The 24,916-nt window shown below is 37.8% G+C and overlaps 1 protein-coding gene across 3 annotated transcripts in view; it reads right to left on the minus strand.

Annotated features, from left to right (window-relative positions):
• Positions 1-24,916, minus strand: part of CEP131 (centrosomal protein 131) — a 245,043-nt gene that overhangs the window by 51,298 nt on the left and 168,829 nt on the right. For all 3 annotated transcript variants that reach the window (XM_053706713.1, XM_053706721.1, XM_053706704.1), the window contains 2 exons: positions 15,645-15,787; positions 5,219-5,396 (listed from right to left, as the gene is read on the minus strand). In XM_053706713.1, the coding sequence (XP_053562688.1) occupies positions 5,219-5,396; positions 15,645-15,787 (321 nt within the window). The remainder of the gene's footprint in view (positions 1-5,218; positions 5,397-15,644; positions 15,788-24,916) is intronic.

Here is a 24,916-nt window from a genome sequence, read left to right on the forward strand (position 1 = left end):
ATCCCTGAGTCTTCAGGGAATTCCAGACAGCGCCCCAACCTATCAGGCTGGCGTCTGTTGTTACAATCGTCCAATCTGGCCTGCTGAAGGGCATCCCCTTGGATAGATGTGGCCGAGAGAGCCACCATAGAAGAGAATTTCTTGTCTCTTGATCCAGATTCAGCATAGGGGACAAATCTGAGTAATCCCCATTCCACTGACTTAGCATGCACAATTGCAGTGGTCTGAGATGCAGGCGTGCAAAGGGTACTATGTCCATTGCCGCTACCATTAAGCCGATTACCTCCATGCATTGAGCCACTGACGGGTGTGGAATGGAATGAAGGACCCGGCAAGCATTTAGAAGTTTTGTTAACCTGACCTCTGTCAGATAAATCTTCATTTCTACAGAATCTATAAGAGTCCCTAAGAAGGGAACTCTTGTGAGTGGCAATAGAGAACTCTTTTCTTCGTTCACTTTCCACCCATGTGACCTTAGAAATGCCAGTACTAACTCTGTATGAGACTTGGCAGTTTGGAAACTTGACGCTTGTATCAGAATGTCGTCTAGGTACGGAGCTACCGATATTCCTCGCGGTCTTAGTACCGCCAGAAGAGAACCCAGAACCTTTGTAAAGATTCTTGGAGCAGTAGCTAACCCGAAGGGAAGAGCTACAAACTGGTAATGCTTGTCTAGGAAGGCAAACCTTAGATACCGGTAATGATCTTTGTGAATCGGTATGTGAAGGTAGGCATCCTTTAAATCCACTGTGGTCATGTACTGACCCTTTTGGATCATGGGTAAGATTGTCCGAATAGTTTCCATTTTGAACGATGGAACTCTTAGGAATTTGTTTAGGATCTTTAAATCCAAGATTGGTCTGAAGGTTCCTTCTTTCTTGGGAACCACAAACAGATTTGAGTAAAACCCTTGTCCGTGTTCCGACCGCGGAACCGGGTGGATCACTCCCATTAGTAAAAGATCTTGTACACAGCGTAGAAACGCCTCTTTCTTTATCTGGTTTGTTGACAACCTTGAAAGATGAAATCTCCCTTTTGGAGGAGAAGTTTTGAAGTCCAGAAGATATCCCTGAGATATGATCTCCAACGCCCAGGGATCCTGGACATCTCTTGCCCAAGCCTGGGCGAAGAGAGAAAGTCTGCCCCCTACTAGATCCGCTTCCGGATTGGGGGCCCTCACTTCATGCTGTCTTAGGGGCAGCAGCAGGTTTTCTGGCCTGCTTGCCCTTGTTCCAGGTCTGGTTAGGTTTCCAGCCCTGTCTGTAGCGAGCAACAGTTCCTTCCTGCTTTGGAGCAGAGGAAGTTGATGCTGCTCCTGCCTTGAAGTTACGAAAGGCACGAAAATTAGACTGTCTAGCCCTTGGTTTGGCTCTGTCTTGAGGCAGGGCATGGCCCTTACCTCCAGTAATGTCAGCGATAATTTCTTTCAAACCGGGCCCGAATAATGTCTGCCCTTTGAAAGGTATGTTAAGCAATTTAGATTTAGAAGTCACATCAGCTGACCAGGATTTTAGCCACAGCGCTCTGCGCGCCTGAATGGCGAATCCGGAATTCTTAGCCGTAAGTTTAGTTAAATGTACTACGGCATCAGAAATAAATGAATTAGCTAGCTTAAGGGCTTTAAGCTTGTGTGTAATCTCATCCAATGGAGCTGTGTCAAGGGTCTCTTCCAGAGACTCAAACCAGAATGCCGCCGCAGCCGTGACAGGCGCAATGCATGCAAGGGGTTGCAATATAAAACCTTGTTGAACAAACATTTTCTTAAGGTAACCCTCTAACTTTTTATCCATTGGATCTGAAAAGGCACAGCTATCCTCCACCGGGATAGTGGTACGCTAAGCTAAAGTAGAAACTGCTCCCTCCACCTTAGGGACCGTTTGCCATAAGTCCCGTGTGGTGGCGTCTATTGGAAACATTTTTCTGAATATAGGAGGGGGTGAGAAAGGCACACCGGGTCTATCCCACTCCTTGTTAACAATTTCAGTAAATCTTTTAGGTATAGGAAAAACGTCAGTACACGTCGGTACCGCAAAATATTTATCCAACCTACATATCTTCTCTGGGATTGCAACCGTGTTACAATCATTCAAAGCCGCTAACACCTCCCCTAGTAATACACGGAGGTTCTCAAGCTTAAATTTAAAATTTGAAATGTCTGAATCCAGTTTATTTGGATCAGATCCGTCACCCACAGAATGAAGCTCTCCGTCTTCATGTTCTGCAAATTGTGACGCAGTATCAGACATGGCCCTAGTATTATCAGCGCACTCTGTTCTACACCAGAGTGGTCTCGTTTACCCCTAAGTTCTGGCAATTTAGATAAAACTTCAGTCATAACATTAGCCATGTCTTGTAAAGTGATTTGTAAGCGGGAGATGCAGGTACTGACACGTGAGGCAAGTTAGTCGGCATAACTTCCCCCTCGTTGTCTGGTGAATTTTTCTTAACATGTACAGATTGGCTTTTATTTAAAGTAGCATCAATGCAATTAGTACATAAATTTCTATTGGGCTCCACATTGGCCTTTGAACATATTGCACAAAGAGATTCCTCTGTGTCAGACATGTTTAAACAAACTAGCAATTAGACTAGCAAGCTTGGAAAATACTTTTCAAATGAATTTACAAGCAATATAAAAAATGTTACTGTGCCTTTAAGAAGCACACAAAAAACTGTCACATTGAGATAACAATGAACCGGTTTAGTTATAGCAATCAATTTTTCACATGAAATGCATTCATTTAGCAAAGGATTGCACCCATTAGCAAATGGATTATTAACCCCTTAATACCAAAAAAACGAATAACAAATAAAATATATACGTTTTTATCACAGTCAAAGCACAGTCTCACAGGTCTGCTGTGAGTGATTACCTCCCTCAAACTAGTTTTGGAGACCCCTGAGCTCTGTAGAGACGTCCTGGATCATGCAGGGAGAATAAGGAAGACTGTGACTGAATTTTTAATGCGTAGTAAAAGCGCCAAAATAGGCCCCTCCCACTCATAATACAGCAGAGGGGAAGCTCAATAAACTGATTTTATTCAAAATAAACGACAGCCAAGTGGAAAATAATGCCCATAAATTTTTCACCAAGTACCTCAGAGAGAAAAACGATTAACCTGCCAGTAAACGTTTTAAATATATGAAATGATAATAAAAGCCTGTTGCTAGTCGCTATCACTGCAGAAAGGCTATAAGTTATATGTATACAGTATTTTCTAAGTGAAGTGCCATTCCCCAGAAATACTTTAGTGCCAACATACATACAGCCTGATACCAGTTGCTACTACTGCATTTAAGGCTGTACTTACATTATATTGGTATTAGCAGTATTTTCTCAGTCAATTCCATTCCTTAGAAAATAATATACTGCAACATACCTCTTTGCAGGTGAACCCTGCCCGCTGTCCCCTGTTCTGAAGTTACCTCGCTCCTCAGAATGGCCGAGAACAGCAAATGGATCTTAGTTACGTCCGCTAAGATCATACACAAAACTCAGGTAGATTCTTCTTCTAATACTGCCTGAGAAAAAACAACACACTCCGGTGCTGTTTAAAACAACAAACTTTTGATTGAAGAAATAAAAACTAAATTTAATAACCACACTCCTCTCACACATCCTATCTATTAGTTAGGTGCAAGAGAATGACTGGATATGACGTAGGGGGGAGGAGCTATATAGCAGCTCTACTTGGGTGATCCTCTTGCACTTCCTGTTAGGGAGGAGTTATAATCCCATAAGTAATGGATGACCCGTGGACTGACTACACTTAACAGGAGAAAATTATACCTAATCCCTATGAAAATAAACCCCCCCCCCCCCCAAATAAAAACACTCCCTAAACTAAACTACCAATAGCCCTTAAAAGGGCCTTTTGTAAGGCATTGCCCTAAGTTAAAGAGCTCTTTTACATTTAAAAAATACTAAGTCCCCCCTAACAGTAAAACCCCCCCAAAATAAAAATAACTAACACTAAAAAACCTAAACTACCCATTGCCCCTAAAGGGGGATTTGTATGGGTACCTTACATTTCTATTGGCTGAGATTTTTAAATCAGCCAATAGAATAAGAGCTACTGAAATCTTATTGGCTGATTTGAACAGCCAATAGGACTTCAGTATCTTTAACCCCATTGGCTGATTTAAAAATTTCAGCCAATAGAAATGCAAGGTACCCTAAATTGAATGCGGTGCATTGCATTCAATCTTCAGTGTACGACAGACATCGGATGAAGAGGAGCCTCCATTTCGGATGAAGAAAGATGATGGAGCCGTCTGGAAGAAGACCTTCTCCGCTGGACTTCAGGAACGGTGAGTACCTATTTGGGGCTTAGTCTTAGGCTTTTTTTTTTTAAATTAGAGTTTTTTGGGCTTGAAAAGAGCTGATTGCCCTTTTAAGGGCAGTAAAAGAGCCGAATTCCCTTTTAAGGGCAATGCCCATACAAATGTCCCTTTAGGGGCAATGGGTAGTTTAGGTTTTTTTTAGTGTTAGTTTTTTTTATTTTGGGGGTTTGGTGGGTGGGGGATTTTACTGTTAGGGGGTAATTGGTAATTTGTTTAGGTAAAAGAGCTGTTTAACTTAGGGCAATGCCCTACAAAAGCCCTTTTAAGGGACATGAAACCCAAAAATTTTATTTCATGATTCAGATAGAGAATACAATTTTAAACAACTTTCTAATTTACTTCTATTATCTAATCTGTTTTATTCTTTTGGTATCATGTGTTGAAGGAGCAGCAATGCACTACTGGTTTCTGACTGAACACATGGGTGAGCCAATGACAATCAGTTTATATATGCAGCCACCAATCAACAGATAGAACCTAGGTTCTCTGCTGCACATGAACTTGCCTAGATAAACATTTCAGAAAAGGATAACAAGAGAAAGAAGCAAATTAAACAATAGAAGTAAATTGGAAAGTTGTTTGAAATTGTATTCTCTATCTGAATCATGAAAGAAAATTTTTGTGTTTCATGTCCCTTTAAATGGTGTGTTTTGTCTGAATAATAAAAGTTTCATTTTGACTTTAGTGGTCCTTTTAAATGTCTGGCTGTGAAATGTGCTGCATAAAAACTATATGAACCAATTTTATTGGAGAGTCTCCCCTTTAACACTTGTACTGAATTTATATTTCACTAATGTTCTCTACACCATTGCAACCACCTGTAAGCCATAACCTGCCCCTTCCCAGTATCTCTTCCTGATTTCCTTTTACTCACCTTCCTAATATCCTCCACTTCTTGCTCCTTCTGTCTGAGAAGTCCCTGAAGTCTGATCTGTTCTCCTTCCAGTTCTGTAACTCGCTCCTTCAGTTGCTTGCAGCGTTCCTGTAGTTTCCTTTCTGATCGCTCAATCTCCTGTATCTCCGACTCATACTTATCTCGCACCCGCTTAATTCTGCAACACAAACCAAAGTCTGAAACGGAGAACTGCAATGTATGAATGAAGCAAATTAGATAATAATAATACAATTGTATTCTCTACTTGAATCATGAAAGAAATATTTTGGGTTTAGTGTTCCTTTAATTTACTGTCAGAACATGGAATTTCTAATGACAAATGTGCTGCACCCTTACAAAAAAGCAAACGTGCCTCGTAACTGTATTTACAAGGGACAGAAAGGTCAAAATTGAAATGTGCATGGGGTGCATTTCAGTTTTAAATAGAAACATTTTTCCAATATGCTTTACAAAAATGCTTTTAGTAAAAGTTATCACTGTTTACCAAAGGCATACACACACATGCTGTGAAAGCCCCGTTATATATAGCAGGGTTCTTCAAACTTATTTTCCCAAGACCCAGTGCCATGATACCAAATACCTTCTCAACCCTATTTTTATGCTTGTTCTAAAAATTTCTGAAGCAATATACAAGATAGCTGCGATATTTGGCAAAGTGAGTAAAATGTGTGTGTATTTTACCCCTGATTGTAGACACACTTGCAAGTGGTGTAAAAGGTAAAAACCATACACACTCTAATACAACACACACTCTCATATAACACATACACACTTTCATACAACACACACCACAAACACACACTATCATACAACACACACTCTCTCATATAACACATACATACTTTCATACAACACACACCACAAACACACACTATCATACAACACACACACTCTCATATAACACATACACACTTTCATACAACACACACCACAAACACACACTATCATACAACACACACACTCTCATATAACACATACACACTTTCATACAACACACACCACAAACACACACTATCATACAACACACACTCATATAACACATACATACTTTCATACAACACACACCACAAACACACACTATCATACAACACACACTCATATAACACATACATACTTTCATACAACACACACCACAAACACACACTATCATACAACACACACTCTCATATAACACATACACACTTTCATACAACACACACCACAAACACACAGTATCATACAACACACACTCTCATATAACACATACATACTTTCATACAACACACACCACAAACACACACTATCATACAAAACACACACACTCTCATACAACACACACACTCTCATACAACACACACCACAAACACACACTCTCATACAACACACACTCTCATATAACACATACACACTTTCATACAACACACACCACAAACACACACTCTCATACAACACACACTCTCATACAACACACACTCTCAAGTCGAGACCCAGTAAACATGGTGTTGCGACCCAGTAACGGGTCCCGATCCATGGTTTGAAGAACCCTCCCTGATATACAGGAATCTGGGAAACTGTTGTGCTTTAAATGGACATGAAACCCAACATTTTTCTATCATTTATTCAGATAGAGAGTACAATTTAAACTACTACTTTAATTATTTTGCTTAATTATCTTGGTTTCCTTTTATGAAAGAGCAGCAATGTACTACTGGGTGCTAGTTAAACACATTAAAGGGACAGTCAACACCAGAATTTTTGTGGTTTTTAAAGACAGATAATCCCTTCCCTTTATTACCCATTCCCCAGTTTTGCATAACCAACACAGTTATAATAATACACGTTTTGCCTATGTGATTACCCTGTATCTAAACCTCTGCAGACTGTCACCTTATTTAAGGTTTTTTGACAGACTTGCATTTTAGCCAATTAGTGCTGACTCCTCTGTAAATTCACGTGCATGAGCTCAATGTTATTTATATGAAACACATGAACTAACGCCCTCTAGTGGTAAAAATGCATTCAGATTAGAGGCAGACTTCAAGGTCTAAGAAATTAGCATATGAGGCTCCTACGTTTAGCTTTCAACTAAGAATACCAAGAGAACAAAGCATATACATACATACATACACTCCCATTAAATGGACAGTATACTCCAATTTTTATATAACTGTATATTATACACACTATTATAAAGAAGAATATGCAAAGATACTGATCTAAAAATCCAATATAAAACCTTTTAAAAACTGACTTAGAAGCTCCAAGTGTATTACTGTTGATGGGGTTAGCTGGAACACACAGTTAAATGGGCTGGGAGCAGACACTCCCCCCCCCCCCCCCCACACACACTTTTAGCATATGAAATGACAGATTAGACAAAGAGGAGTCAGCAATAGTCTGTAAACGCATGTATACATCTGAAACTTTGGGTTTTAGTAAAAAAATAAGCAAAACTATACATTGTTACAAAAACACCCAGATGGGCTATATAAATGGATCACCTACAAAAACATTTATGCAAAGAAAAATCTACAATGTCCCTTTAAGTGGTCATGCTGTGTAACAATTATATGCCAAATAAATTGGATGGGATTTGAAGTGCTCAGAATTTGCCAAAATATGACAATATATATGTGTTATTACTTAAAGAGGTATGCAACTCAAAAATGTTCTTTCATAATTCAGATAGAGTGTACAATTTTAAACAACATTCCAATTTAATTATATTATCAAATTTTCCTAGTTCTCTGATTATCCTTTGTTGAAAAGCATACCCAAATAGGCTTAGGAGCTGGATCTAGCTACTAATTGGTGGTTGCACATATATGCATTGTGATTGGCTTACAGATGAGTCCCGCTAGCTCCCAGTAGAGCATTGCTGTTTCTTCCATAAAGGATACCAAGAGAATGAAGTAAAAAATTATGCTTGATCTGAATCATAAAAGAAAAATGTGGGGTTTCATGTAAACGGTTTAACAAATATATTGAATGTGATAACAGTGGAGAAAAGTATCCTATAAAAAGTATGCTGAACTGTAAATCAGATCATGTAGTGTACATGTTAGAATGCACCTGTAGTACCCCCAAGAGATATATTGGTCGCACTACAAGGGGTCTCAAGATACGGTGCTTGGAACACATGAAAAACATTGAGGCTGGAACTTTAAAAACCCCCCTAATAAATCACTTCACACAGGTACATGGGAAAAATAAAAATGATTTTTTATTAAAGCCATAGAACAAGTTAATCTAGGCAAAAGGGGAGGTAGCAAACTTTTGGATCTCCGCAAAAGAGAAACATTCTGGATACACAAATTGGAGACTTTAGAACCTAAGGGGTTAAACAGAGATATTGATCTGGCAGCTTTTTTATAACAGATTCAGGGTCTTTTATTCAAAAATAATTTATTTTATTGTATATATATAATATTCATTTATGTAAGGAAAGTATATATATTTTTAAGAGAAATTTATTATTTATTAATTGGGAGCACTTTATGTATAGATAAGTTTTAAATGTAATTTTTAAAACAATATTCACTTTATTTATACATCTGATTATTTCTTAGCAGTTTTATAATAATATTGATAATAGATTTTATCTGTATAGCTGGTTTTATATTAATTATATATATTATACTTCTTATCTCTGTAAACAAAGAGAATGTTTATCTAATGGGTGCAATAAATAATATATATGTTCCCTTAGAAGCAATTCAGTATAAAGTTCAAACGATATTCCCCTTTTTTTCTTTAAATGCTCACATATAGACACATTCGTTTTAGTAATATGAAATGTATGTGGTCAAACTAACTTTCAGAGCTTACAATAAATAAAAAAAGCTCACATATCGCTACTGAATAAATATCTTTCTGCCCACAAACAAGATGGCGTCGTAGGGGCCAGTAGGAGGATAATTATCCTCAGTCTAAGCGTATATATTCTTCTAGGTAGGGGGGCGGCCCACACCTCTGATGAAGTAACCCATTGGTTACGAAACGCGTTAGGCTCCGCCCCCCGCCAAACGTCAGCACACTACACAGGAGTTTACACGGAGCTGCATAAGGAATAGGCTGCTGCACAATTGTAACATAGTGCAGCGGTCTAACTATATTCCTTCAGGGCTCCATTTGTGCTACTATATTTTATGTGTTAAGAGCGAATTAGAAGGCACCTGGTTGTGAGGTCCATACATAGGATCCTGGTACCAGTCCTACTACGGCTCAATAGCTATTGTTATAAAATATTGTCATATGTGCCTATTAATATAATAGGTGTTTTAACAGATTGATAATAAACCTGGTGTTACTTTTACACACTTGTGTTAGTAGTGTTTATTAGTTAATAGCACACTGTCTCCCCTATCCCCTCTCCCTTTAATACCATCTACTGTGGCTCTACAAGCTTCCCACTAACAAGGGAAAGATTCTGGACATCTGAGGATCGTGGAGAGATAGAGGAGTGAGAGGAGGAAGACTTCACTAACACTAAGGCGTTTTAAATACCTCATACTGTGAGGTATCACCAGGTGAGCGTGGATTTTTCACATTTTTATGTAATTTTCAATACCAGAACGTATTACACGAAGTGTGCTTTGTGCGCCTGTTTTGTCACCTACTTTTCAGATATATATATATATATATATATATATATATATATATATATATATATATATATATATATATATATATATATATATATACACACACACACACACATATATATATATATATATATATATATATATATATATATATATATACACACATACACACATATATATATATATATATATATATATATATATACACACATACATATATATATATATATATATATATACACACACACATACATATATATATATATATATATATATACACACGCACATACATATATATATACACACACACACACATATATACACACACACACATATATATATATACATATATATATATATATATATATATATATATATATATATATATATATAACACACATACACACACACATTTGTGTGTATCAGATTTTTTCATCTTTTAAGTTTTATCATGCTCTCTGTGATACGTAATTAAAAAATGGACACAAAGATCATTGTGAGATATTTTGTTTAGTATACATGCTGATGGACTACATAAGGGAATAGTGTTTATTGTTCATCATCTCAAGGACAAGCTTCCCACACAATGGCAAGAGTAGAACAGAACTACCCCCACATAACTATTTTGCAGACCAACTTTGCTGAACAACTTAATGATGAAATGTCACTGCAGAGATTGGGTTGGGTATTCTCACTGTTTTGTCATTGACTTTTGTAGATAATAATAATAATACAGCAGATTTTTATATTTAGTTCACAACTGCACATAAAAAGCTGTGCTAGAAGATTAATACTTTGCCCGGAGGCAGATCCTTATAGGAATACTGACATTACTGAAAGAAATTAGTTGACCACATTACTGTAAAGACTGCAAGGTTTGGGAACCTCTGTGATGCTTGCACAAAGGGCACTGGTCTGGTGTCAGAACTCCAATCACACTCTCTAAACACTTTTTGGAAGTAATTGAACAATTACCCTGGGACTTGTTCTGTTTGGCATGAACCAGCAGACAACCATATAAAGTCCTGTGTTTTAAAGTGAAGTGCCTATAGGAGAACTGTAGTAGCTGCAGCCACCTGACTATATTACATTTGGCAATGTCTTTATACATCCAGAAATGTAGTGCCTGCCGGGAGTCCTGGAAATGTGTGATAGTGGTTGCATGGAAGTGCCACTGAGAAACAATACTGAGGTGGCTGTGGCTATAGCTGCAAATCCTCTGCCTTCTAGCTGTAGCAGTGAAAGGGACATAAAGCTCAAACTGTAATTCCTCTAAAAAGGTTTCATCATGCACAGTGAAAAAAATGTTTTGTCTGCTTTCCCTGTATGTAAATATAAAAATTATAGTTTCTCCAATCCGAGGTGGGAGTATGTTGCTTGGAATTCAGACTCTCAAATTCCTGACACTCCTACATGCTACATAGAAGCTCCCTAAATAGCAAAAATAAATATAAGGGTTTTATATATATATATATATATATATATATATATATATATATATATATATATATATATATATATATATATATAGTTTAAAATACATTTACGGCAAAACCATCCTGAATTATAGTGCCTACCCGTACACTCACTCTGATGCACATCAGTGTGGGCTCAGGCAGAGTAAATGGAAGAAGGAATTGAGTCTAATTAAAACATATTATTGAGAGCACTTGTCTTATAAACAACTTATTTAGAAATATCATTGCCGCCCCAATTTCTTGCAGTAATTTTAAAATAAGATCAGTATTGGAAAGCTTACCTTTTTTAAAATAGTTTTTATTGAGGTTTATAAATGCAGTTAGACAGTTTTGAAGAATACTTAAATCTCCATTGTCGCAATATGAATGTGTGAACCCACATGTTAACAGATGAACAGGCATTTTGAAAAAAAACGTTTACAGGACTATCTGTAGTATGATTCAACAACTTAAAGTTAAAGTAAACCCTAGAATTTTAAAAACGCTAGGATTTACTATTGAAACAAATAAATGGGACTTTCATTCATGAAGTATAAGATACTTCATGTAGAAAGCTCCTTTATTTGATTCAACCGATCGCCGCTCTTAACTCCTACAGCAGCGCATGGCTAAAAAAACATTTGGCTAAGAGGTGACATTTTTACCTCTTAGCCAATAGCTATGCAGTAAATCCAGCTCCCATGGGCGCCAAGCCGGATTTACCACACTGCTATTGGCTAAGAGGTGAAAACGTCACCTCTTAGCCAAAAAAATTTAGCCGTGGGCTGCTGTAGGAGCTAAGAGCGGCGATCGGTTGAATCAAATAAAGGAGCTTTCTACATGAAGTATCTTATACTTCATGAATGAAAGTCCCCTGTATTTGTTTCAATAGTAAATCCTAGCGTTTGTAAAATACTAGGATTTACTTTCACTTTAACAGTGTAAACCCCCCTTTAAGAAGGCATCATAATTGCAACCCTCACTTGTGACACAAACCCCTTGTACAGATAGTATTGAAAAATTCTAGTTGACCGAATGATGTCTGAACAACATATTTTAACTAAAATTAAATAGACCTCAAGTTTTTTTTTAATCTCCTCTTAATAAAAGGAAGCCACTCTTGGGTCTTAACTAACAACTAGGAGGAGGAAGTTTTAAATATTTATATAAAAGGTTCAATATGCATTGAAATAGACAAAATAAACATTATTTACCAACAATAAATTTGCAAAAAATGTATTATATATTCTGGGCATTCTACACTACATAAATGTGTCATGATACTACAACATAACATATGCTCTAAACATTCTATAATACCTACATATGTCATAATACAAAAACATAGATAAAATATAAATGAGGAAAGCTATACTTAAAGAATGTGGAGGATTCTTTACTACAGCTCACTATTAAATCCCTAACCAGAAGTTAAAGGGATGACTTCCCCTGATTACATATATAGATTTGTTGTATTCATAGTGTCCAAGGGCCCTATTACACACTATACAAACAAGCTGTAAGTGGTCCTAAAGATGATCATCTTGCCACATATTTGCACCATCATGCAGGCTGCACCAATTCGAATACCCACCCTTTTTTAATCACAATTTCAGGCTTGTTTGAACGGTTGTAAATGGAGAAAGACTAAACCTAGAGTCAACAAAGCCACAATATACAGGGCAACCTAATCCTGCTTCTTATTGCAAGGCCCTTGCAGAAGGTGTTTGACTAGCATAGGGGCACTCATTTTAAAGCTTGGGTCACTATGTACCAACTTTTTAGACGTACAATGTGGGCTCTTTGTGCTGGGTCCCAAAAGACTTTAGGCCTCAGTGATCAATAATTATAATTTATGTAGTCACATTTTCCAAAGTTGGGATGATATTTTCAGAAATTTCTCAGACATGTCTTCTCATAAATCACCCCTTTCAACCATATTGCTGAACTCCAGGGATGGGTAGTCCCTGGTTGCAAAAGACCAGCAGACTTAATGCTCTCAATACCTATCTACTACTTATTGCAACAGGGAGAACCCGAGCTGATCTGAGGGAAGTAGTTGGAGACTGTTTTATGCCATAGCTCAAATATGCACAATTGCAGGCTTTCTTACATTCCTCAACAGATCACCCTGATTACCTGAGGTACTAAACGCCTTTTAAACACCTTGTCTCACAACATACCCTCTGTAAGGAACTCTAGCCCTCTCATGTAAATTATAACTATGGGTGATTGTCCATCTCTTCCCTCTTATACTACTCTGTGGCATAGAGAGCAGAACCAAGACCTAACAGACAGATTTGTATAAAGTATTTGAAAACTCTAGGAAATCCTCTACATCACCTCACCTCTTGGAACTTTAAAAAACCTTTAAGTTTGTATCTGACCCCTTCTCACATTAAGACAATATATCCAAGAATGAGCAACAAATGATGGGGGGGGGTGCCTTGGGGGAGACACTCCACATTTGTTGGGGATGCCCCACTTATCTTCCATTCTAGTCTTGATTAGAAGTCTGTTTACAGTCTTTACTAGGTAGCCAAGTTTCCTTGTCACCAGCTGTAGCACTCCTAAATCTGGGCATATAACACCTGCTTAGGTAAAAGGAACAAAATTGAGCAGGCGGGCAAACCACGGCCTCCTCACAATATAAACAGGAATTATTAATCAGTACAGAAGGAGCGGAACCTTCTAATGCAGTATAAGAGTCCTCCATAGCTAGGATATATTCACAGAAGGACAGACAAAAACTAAACACTTTTATTAAAAAAAACGGCACCTTTAAAATCCCAATGGCTGGGGCACTCAGCACCTCCTAGACCCAGACAGTTAACAGTGAAGACGCTCTCCTTAGGAGTGATGTCCACAGCAGGATCGTAGGAAAATGAAAAGACCGCAACCGGTCACGTGGTGCGTAGAACAGGACTTCTCCTGCTATGAAAAAGGCGCTAAGTTATTATGAGCTGCGCAACACTCAAAAATGAAAGTTAAACCTGTCTGTGCCGAGCCAAAAGCACACAGTCTATGAGCCCAAAAAGCTCTCACATTAAACCTGTTATAAATAATCCCTAACTGTTTAAATAATCTCCCTGGAGACATTAACCCTTGATCCTATCGAGGCATAAAGGAGCCATACTGTGACCCTGTATAGCAAAAGAGTATATATAAAACGGTCTTACCCTCCAGGATCCATGCTGTGGAACAGGCATAGCCTCTCAAGTGCGACAGTCTTGCAGTGACGCTCTGACATGGACTTGAGTGTGAAAACGGCAAGCAGTAAAACTCGTCAACACTGATTGCTTAGGATTGCTTTTAGGCGACAGTCTGGATGGGTTCGCAGAAAAACTTTCCCTGCATCTCCAGGATCTAACGTTCATCAATACTCTAACTGAAAAGTTGACATGATTACTTAAAACTCCAGTTCTTTCTTGAAGGGAACATACCCATTACAGGACTATCCAAATCTTTTGACACTTCTATGCCACCTCCTATAGTGACGAAAGGCAAAGAATGACTGGGGGATAGGGGAAGTGGGAGGGATATTTAAGCCTTTGGCTGGGGTGTCTTTGCCTCCTCCTGGTGGCCAGGTGTTGTATTTCCCAACAGTAAGGAATGAAGTTGTGGACTCTCACTGCCTAATGGAAGGAACCCCCCCCACACACACACACTTTTGGTCATATCTGGTAGGAATGGAGGTAATCAAACCCTATTGGACCATGTTAATTAATGTTATGGAAATTGCTTTAGGCTGCTCCATAGAAGCAAACTCAATAATTTTCCTTCTAAATTATACCCCTTTGATAAATTGTAAATTTAGACTAACCCTTTTTAAAATCATGATAAATTGTGTCAAGAGCCTTATCCCTTTATACTGGAAACAAGCAACCTGCAAACTAGATCTTTTAATTAATGTAGAATTTTACTGGAATGGCGTTCTTTAGACACTTTGCGGAGGTGTAACTGGGGGTGACCTTGCCTGGTATAAATTGTACTTTTTTTTTTTTCCTATCTCCTCACACTATAAAATATGTTACAGTATGTTCTGCTTATTGACAACTTGCCCTTTTGCCGTTATGGACTATTTTTTAACTTTTGCAATAAACAAACAGGAAAACAATAAGATATGAAACAGGGGGAAGGGAAGTTGTCATTTAGGTTTTTGGTTTCTCTCAGTCCAAAATATAACAAGGTCAAATACCAATTTTACACCATTTAGTGATCAATATTTGCTTTTTAAATTTAAATCATATATTAGACAACAAATTACATAGGTAAAGAGGGGATAAAATCAGATGCACACTTCCAAGAGTGATGTAATAACTCTACCAAATACACAATTATATTGAATGCATAAGCTAAACTCACCTGTTCTCAGCCGTTCTTTCACACTCTTCCTTGGCTGTGTTCATGTCAGTTTCAAGTCGTTGAATCACCATCTCAATCTCTTTGTCTCTTCCCTTTCGAACTTCATCTTTTAGCTCCCTTTCCCGTGATAAAAGCCAGGCTTCCTGTGACATCAAGAAGAAATACGGATCAATTCTCTATCCATTCAACTACTATGGGTACATTTTCAAAAACGAAGACACAGCTAAAAAATGTAATACAAAATCAAATAAATAACAATGACTGCAAATGGTTACTACCATAATTACAATTACAGAAATTACTCAAATATTACACAAAAATAAACACAATCTTCCTCCAGTGCAGCGCTTATGTCAACTGTATCAGGTCACAAACACATAACATATCTGTTGCATTCATATTTAAATGACCAACACTGTCTTATGTTTCACAAATTAAAAAAAGTCATCAAGGCATTAAAGGCATAGGAAATTCAAACTTGAACTTGCATAATTCCAGAAGAGCATGTAATTTTAAGACACTTAAACTGACTTCCATTTTCAAATGTAATCTTGATATCCGTTGCTGAAAAAGAATATGTACATATCCTACACTAGTGGGAGTTAGTTGGTGATTGGTACCTGAACACATTTGTTTCTTCCAATTTGCTGACTAGATGTAATCAGTTAGCTCCCAGTAATGCATTACTGCTCCTTCAACAAAGGATATCAAGAGAATGAAGATAAGAGGCAAATTGCATTTATTTATTTATTGAAAGAAGCATGTATGCTAAACTTAGCACACTTCTCTACAGGTGCATCCATCAAATGAACAAACATAGGACACCCTAGGCTATCAACTTTGCTAAATCTCTTCTTCGTGGCCCGAATTCTAACTGTGCTCACAGCACTCATCGAATACCATGCACACTTCTGAGCCTAGATTGAGCGCTGCAGAGCCTTCAGAAGGGTTGCTCTTAAGGGATGTCCCTGGTGAGCCAAAAGGAAGAGCAGGATCATCTTCCAACGCTTGTATGTCTCTGTGTTTAACTGCTAGAGCCATAACAGGCAAACATTTATTAATGGCAGAGTAAATCTATTGCTTACATTTTAGAAATAGTTCTGAAGAACCCTCTGGTTGCAGCCATGGTAGGCCATATACCCTTAAACACTCTGATAAAAGGACAGCACAGCAAAATCTTGTCTAGAATTAGACACAGGCTCAGCACATGAGGTACACGGCTGAGCAGGGACGCACATCTGAATATACTTACAAAGCATACACAAGTTAGAAGGGGTTAAATTATCAGTGGATCTCCCTTCTAAAGGATCAGCTGATGGCCCAGAGGCCTGACCTGCACAATGTTACTCCATAGTAAAATACAGAATAGTAGCTTAAGTATCAGAGATAGACTGAAGCAATATGTGGAAGCGCCAAAAAGTAAAACTAAATAATTTCTAACATGGAATACAGTGAGGCATACTGACAAGTAAGCAATGAAAATAACAGTAAAGGCTAGTAAAAACAAACACAGCAAACAAAAGAGTATCTCACCAGCTCCACTGGTCCTGAGAGCTTCTCCAAACACACTGAGATGGTTACAAGCACAAAAGGAAAAGGAAAGTAAATAGGCAAGAAGAGGGCTAAAACAAACACGCCAACACGGTTAACCCTTAGTGCACATGTGCTACTGGTGAGCACTAAAACTGGATGTTAAATTCCTAGATTTTTATGCCAGGTGAGTAAATAAGGCTGTGTAAAGGTCTCTGGTTACTCAAGACAGTGATAAAGCCGGTAGCACTAGATTTCAAGAGACAGCAACCTCATTTTAACCAGTTTTAAAAGTGCCTTAAAACTGCTACAGAGATTGTGTGGTGTATACATATATGTCCCCAGACTATGTTACTGATGTGTACATGTTCATACTAACAGCTGGTGATCTATGAAGGTGCAATGTACTAACGTGGCACCACCACTGTGCTTACCTCAGCTGCAGACGACTGCTTTCAGTAGATGAGCCCATTCAAGGCAGTACAAGCAAAGTGCCAAGTATCTCACAAGAACAGCATTCTACAACATAGGGGATTGGCAGATAATCTGCATTTCACTTGGGGAGGACTGTAGATCACACAAGAAGCAGCACACTGTAGACCAGGGGACTGGCAGATAAATCCACATTTCACCTGGTTGCCCTGTGACATTTCCACAATGTGAAAAGATTTTTTACTGCCAGGCTAAAACTCCTAATAGTAGCGAAACACAAAGAACCAGGCGAGACTCCAGGCACAATTCAGTAAAATTCTTTGTCTAGCTTTATTGGAAACCATAAAAAACGGTGATGTTAAAACAAAAGTGAAAACATAAGTGCAATAGCTGGATTGTCTTAAGCGTTTCGGCTACATGCAAGCCTTACTCATAGTCATACTTTATGAGAAATAGCCCTGTGTCCAATACAATCACAAAGCCCCAGCTGAACATAATTAAAGTGAAAAAAGAAACATAGCCTTATACATCATTGGAGCACTAACAGACATGCAATTGAGATCATTCAATACATTGATCACTTTGGAACAATTCAACTCCTATTAAATATTATCAGGGATAAACATTAAGGGATTAAATAGAACTCAATTAGTATGTAACTCAATCATTTCTAAATGTGTAAATGCTATATATATATATATATATATATATATATATATATATATATATATATATATATATATATATATATATATATATATATATATATATATATAGTAATAGTAATACCAAGGTTCAATTTTAAAGTACTATATCCTAGGTTACATATTTAAAGGGCCATACCTCAGGTTACACATTTACATAAAAATATTGGTTAATTATCAGCATACTGAGAAATATATATTGGAAGCAACAGTTTAAGTTCATCACAATTTAGTTTAGTCTGTATTACCTATTTACTATAGTGGGGTTATTAAAGCCCTTAGCATAAAACATTAACTTAAATTATAAAGGAGCAATCTTCAACGTGTCCATTATTTATTAATAGCAGTTCATATCACTAATAAATATGCTATGATAGGACATAGGCACAAATATTATATATTATTAATATTGATGACAAACTAAATGTATACTAATATTCTGCTGACTAAACTGATTACAAAATTAGATTAAATTCATCACCATAATTTAAGGAACTATCTAACTATTTTAATTTAGCTTTAAGCTCCTGCATAAATATTTCAAAAAGCAAACTATAGTGATGAATTAAGCAAACTTATATACATGATTTGTAGCAGAGTATATATAATCTTAGGTATAGATATCAAAAATAAAGATTATAGAATGGTGGCGTATAGGCTATAATAGTATACTTAATTCAGATACACCTTTATAATCTGCTTAAGTGATATCATTAATGGCAATGGTGATTTTATTAATTCATTTGCGTTGCAAAAAATTAATAATATCCCCTTCAATATTAAAACCTTCTGGTCTTCTAGCTCTAAGTTGGAATATCCAGTAAGCCTCTTGATAAAGAAGCTTACTTGTGATATCACCACCTCTGTCTGGAGCTTTAACCTGTTCAATGACCTGCCAGCGGAAACTATTTACATTTTTGCCATGCTTATGGATAAAGTGCATTGCTAAATCCGAACATTCAACCCCATTTTCAATGTTGTTCAAATGTTCGCGAATTCTTGTGTGTGCCTCCCTAGAGGAACAACCTACATACTGTTTTTTACAGAGTACACAGTCTACCATGTAAACAACATTGTGTGTACGGCAATTTGTGCAACTTTTAAGAAGGTACACTTTTTGTGTGACCATAGACTGAAAGTTTCTAGTTACATTAGTACATCCGCAAGCAATACATTTGTTAAAGTGGCATTTGTAATGCCCTTTCACATGTAACCAACTACTTGCACCTGGTTTTTTTCTGAGCATGCTAGGTGACAGTATGTTACCTAAAGTGCATCCTCTTTTTGCCACAAAATTGCACCCAAGTTGCACAAAATCTTTTAGACTATCCTCTGCCGTTAGTATTGGGAGGTGCTTGCCTATGATGTCACATATTTCCCTATACTGTGGACTATAGGTAGTTATGAAGAGAGGTTTAGACTTATCAAATGTATTACCTCTCGAATATTTAGTGTTATTAAGTAACATTTGGGATCTGTCCATACATTTGACCTCTAACAAGGCTCTATTAACAACTTTTTTGGAGTATCCTCTTTCCAAAAAATGGATCATGAGAATTTCACTGTTCTTATCAAAATCAATTTCATTTGTGCAATTTCGTTTTAAACGTATGAACTGCCCCTTAGCTATCCCAAATCCAGTGTGCCTAGGATGGTTGCTGTTTGCATGTAAAATCGTGTTGGATGAAATAGGTTTACGATATAAATTTGTTGTAACCTGGCCCATGCCAATGTTACCTATTAAAGTTAGATCCAAGTAGGTAGTCTGAAACAAAATCAGATTGAGAGGTGAATTGTAAGCCCACCTCATTGTAATTGATAGCTGACAGAAAGTCAGATTTCTCTTCTTCAGTACCTGTCCAGATGATCAAAAGATCATCTATGTATCTTTTGTATACTCCTGTCTAACACTCTGTAATTCCTAGGCACTCTGAGAAGACAATAGGTCTCAGGTCAGTTAGAAACCCCTATCAATGATGAGTAGATCAGAATTTACCTCACTCTATCTTGGAGGCAGAAAAATGACAGAGGACTCGGGGTAAGTGGGAGGAATTTAACCTCTGCAGTGTAATTTCCACATGTGATGTCTTGTGGACTCTAACTAGCTGATGAAAGACTATGGAATTTAGCTATCTCAACCTGCATTCTGTATCACACATTTTCTTATGGTTCTTATGTGTGTTACAGAGACTGTGGAGAGAAAAGACACGGTAAGAAGGGGATTTTGTTTTGTCATAAGAAATTCAATTTGCAAGTTTAATTTTAACTTTCCATTCCAATCAAATTAAACAAGAAGTGACATTCCAACTAAGGGAGTTGACCTTTGACAGAATTATTAACATTAGTAAATTATTAGCAAAATTGTAAACATTAGTAAAAAGTACATGGTGCACATTTTTTTTTTTATGATTATTGTGTTATGTTTAGGTTTACTGTATAACCCTACTGGTTATCACAATTATATGTTACCATTCAAAGCTGCAGTTTAGACCAGACAGTAATGCACAAAGGGTTTTTTATTTCTTTTTTTTTTATCTGGGGAATATAGATTGTCTCCCAAAATAAATTTGTGTGGTTATAGCTGAGTATGTATAAGATGAGAATCAGAATATCTTGAAATAATTTTGAAAAAACTAAATTTATACTTACCTGATAAACTTCTTTCTTTCCGGATATGGTGAGTCCATGGAATAATCAATTACTGTTGGTTATATCACTCCTGACCAGCAGGAGGAGGCAAAGAGCACCACAGCAAAGTTGTCAAGTATCACTCCCCTTCCCACAATCCCCAGTCATTTGACCAAAGGAAAATGGAGAAAAGGAATAACACAAGGTGTAGAGGTTTAGACAAAAAAATGGTCTTAGAAAAAAAGTGCGGGCCGTAGACTCATCATATCCGGAAAGAAAGAAATTCTTCAAGTAAGCATAAATTTTGTTTTCTTTCCTAAGATATGGTGAGTCCACGGGATCATCAATTACTGTTGGGAATCAATACCCAAGCCAGAGGACACGGATGATTAGAAAGGGACAAGACAGGTAACCTAAACAGAAGGCACCACAGCTTGAAGAACCTCTCTCTCAAAAGAAGCCTCCCTTCCTGGAGAAAGGATAACATTCTTGGAATCCTGACTCAACTCCAAGAGCATCCCTTGGATTTACACCTATAAAGATATTTACGCTATATCTGATGGCAACTCTCTCTAGTAACAGGCTTATGAGCCTGAATCATGGTCTCAATGACCGACTCTGAAAAACCACGCTTAGATAAAATTAACAAAAACACACCAATTTTTAAGCAGCGCTTCAAAATAACAGGCTAGATTACAGAAATAGAAATAATGATAAAATATATATTTCTAGAGATAATCATAAAATATATGTTTCTATACTAGCACAAAATTTAAACTCACAATTAATATATATGGAATTCCATACCAATAAATTAATATAAATAGTATTAAATGGAAAATGAAATCATAAAAATACAATTTATAGCAATACAATTATAAAAATGTCCACAATATCCAATTGACCAATTCACTGGTATTGTCAATGGTACATAGGGTAAAAAAATAACCACTAAACAGTACCGTAAGTAATGGTTCACAATATAATCACCATGGATAACAATTTATCAATGTAGACAGTGTATACACTGCCTCCCCAGAAACTGTGATAGGCTCTCTGTCTCCGTATAAGAACTATAAGATAAAAAAGGGGACAGGCGCAACTACGACTCACAGCATCAGTTTATTTAACACACATCTAGGAAAAACAATATTGCACTTACAAGATAGCAATAAAATAATCGCCTTAACAATCCAAACTCTCTTGGCTGTTGATTTTTTGTGTGCAGTCCCTTCAGGCCGTTGTCTGTCACCTCCCAAGCGGGTACCGCTATTCAAGATCTTAACTCACTATGTGAGGTCGCCTTAGGTGTTTGGTGAATATAAGCATAAGTTCCAAAAAACCTTTAGCACTCCTGGACGCGTTTCGTTAGCAACACGGGAGGACTTTTTCAACAGGTAATGTTTTAGATACAGGTGAGCTGTTTGTTTGTGCCTGTCCCCTTTTTATCTTTTAGATAAAATTAAGCGTTCAATCTTCAAGCAGTCAGCTTCTGAGAAATCAGATTTGGATGAAGAAAATGACCCTGAAGTAGAAGGTCCTTCCTCAGAGGAAGTCTCTACGGCGGTAGAAACGACATTTCCACTAGGTCTGCATACCAGATCCTGTGAGGCCACGCTGGAACTATTAGAATCACTGACAGTCTCTCCTGCTTGATCCGAGCAATGACTTGTGGAATGAGAGCAAACGGGGAAAAAGGTATGCCAACTTGAAGTTCCAAGGAACTGCCAGAGCATCTATCAGGAAGGCCTGAGGATCCCGTGACCTCAAATTGTACTTTGGAAGCTTGGCGTTCTGTTGAGACGCCATCAGATCCAATTCCGGTACCCCCCATTTGATGGTTAATTTGGAGAACACTTCCGGATGGAGCTCCCACATTTCTCAGGATGAAAAGTCTGTCTGCTCAAGAATCCGCTTCCCAGTTGACCACTCCTGGAATGTGGCAGATTGACAGCAATTGTGAGCTTCCGCCCACTGAACAATCTGAGCCACCTCCTTCATGGCTAAGGAACTCCGAGTTCCTCCCTGGTGGTTGATGTAAGCCACTGAGGTTATGTTGTCTGACTGGAACCTGATAAACCGGGCTAAGGACAACTGAGGCCAAGCCATCAGAGCATTGTAAACCGCTCCAAACTCCAGATGTTTATGGGAAGATCAGATTCCTCCAGAGTCCAGTCCTTGCGCCGATAAGTCCCAGACTGCTCCCGAGCCTAAAAGGCTGATGTCCGTGGAAGTAATCTCTAGAAGCATGGGCCCTGAGACAAATGCCTCTGCACGGGCCCCACATCAGAGAAAATCATGACTTATCTAGATGTATCCTCTGAGAGAATCCGATCCAAAGCCGGAGCATGTAAAAACTGCAGAGTTCTCAAATGGAATCAAAACAAAAGGACTGATGCCCATACATAGAGCCACTGATGGTCTAACAATAAATTCAGAGAGAGGCAAGAGGAAGAAACTTGCTTTTCTGATCACTATCAGAAAAATTATAATAGATAGGGAACTATTATGTTTCCTAAGAAAGACTACCCCTGAAGCTGAAACAGGAGAACACATGCCCAGATTCACTACCATTCGTGAAACACAGCAAGGACAACAAGATCTACTATAAAAGATGCTTGTTAAAAAGAAGACGTCTGACCCCAAATTTTGTCCAGAAAGGTGACACTGTAATATCCCAAAACCTGATTACTGTAAGAAATTTCAGGGAACAGTGTCAAAGCCAAGGGAAAAACTGACAATGTCTTTCAGAATCAAACGCGACCTTCAGGTCTATGGTCGTTATGAACTGACCTACCAGAACCAATGGAAGAATGTAAGGAATTATTTCAATTGACAAGACAGAACCCTGACAAAAACTTGTCAAGGCACTTTAAGGTCTAGAATAGGACCCAAACGCAATTCAAAATTGCCTTTTTTAATCTGGAATGCAGATAACCATGAAAAGAGGGACCTGCCTCCGGAAGAAGGCATTAGAAACTCTGAATACTATGTCCCCAGTCTAACTGGGACAACTTGTATCCATTATGGAAGACAAATTCATCCCCCCACCTGATCCAATCCCGGATCGGGGCAAGCCCTTAATGCTGAGTTAGACTACTCTGACTTCCTTGTATTTTAGACCAAACAAGGTCATACCCTTAAATTGAAGCACCAGAAAAAAACTTGGACTTATAGGAACAAACCAACCAAGAAAGTAGCCACAACGCCCTGCAGGCTAAAACAATGATGCCAGATATCTTAGCTCCCAGCCAAATGACCAGTATGGGAACAACAGAATGAAAGAATTAGCTAAAGAGCCAAAATTCAGTCCTGGATCTTCTCCAAAAGAGTCTCTACCAAAAAAAAGGACTCAGAAGGGGCGTCGCACCCAAGGGCTGCAGCACTTGACCCAGTGGTCATACAAAGGCAAGATAAGTCTCCAGCTTGTCCATTGGTCCTTAATGGAACAGCTATCCTCTATAAGGTTTGAAAATCTCATAGCCAGAGTAGAAAAACTCCTACTTAGGCACCGTGCACCATGATGTTTAATGGAGACAGTGACAGGAAACATCTTACTACAGACAGGAAGGCCCCTTGCATGGTTGAAACAGGACAAATTTCCACAGTGCATGTGACGCCATAAAGGCTTGGGACGGTAAAGGATAAAACTGTGGCGCTGCCTGAACAATATCATCCTGGGAGACATGAGGCTCAAAGGGCAACAACCTATCTGTACATATGATAGCTTTTGTTAAACAAATGTAAAAACAGTAAATATTTTTCTAAAAATTGTCCTAGAAGCGAGAGGCTCCAACAAGGAATATTTAATTTAATAAAAAGTATTCCAAATATGAGAGACATGAGTGCTTAGTAAGACGATTGAACCTCAAGAGCCAACCTAATGTGTTCCTAGGAAACAGGCCTCTGTCCTGAAGTCTGAACATATGCCTCAAAACGCTTCATTAATTAAAAATGAAAATCCTAAACTTAAAGTAT

The sequence above is a fragment of the Bombina bombina genome, chromosome 1 (genome assembly GCF_027579735.1).
Source record: "Bombina bombina isolate aBomBom1 chromosome 1, aBomBom1.pri, whole genome shotgun sequence".
NCBI classification, from domain to species: Eukaryota; Metazoa; Chordata; class Amphibia; order Anura; family Bombinatoridae; genus Bombina; species Bombina bombina.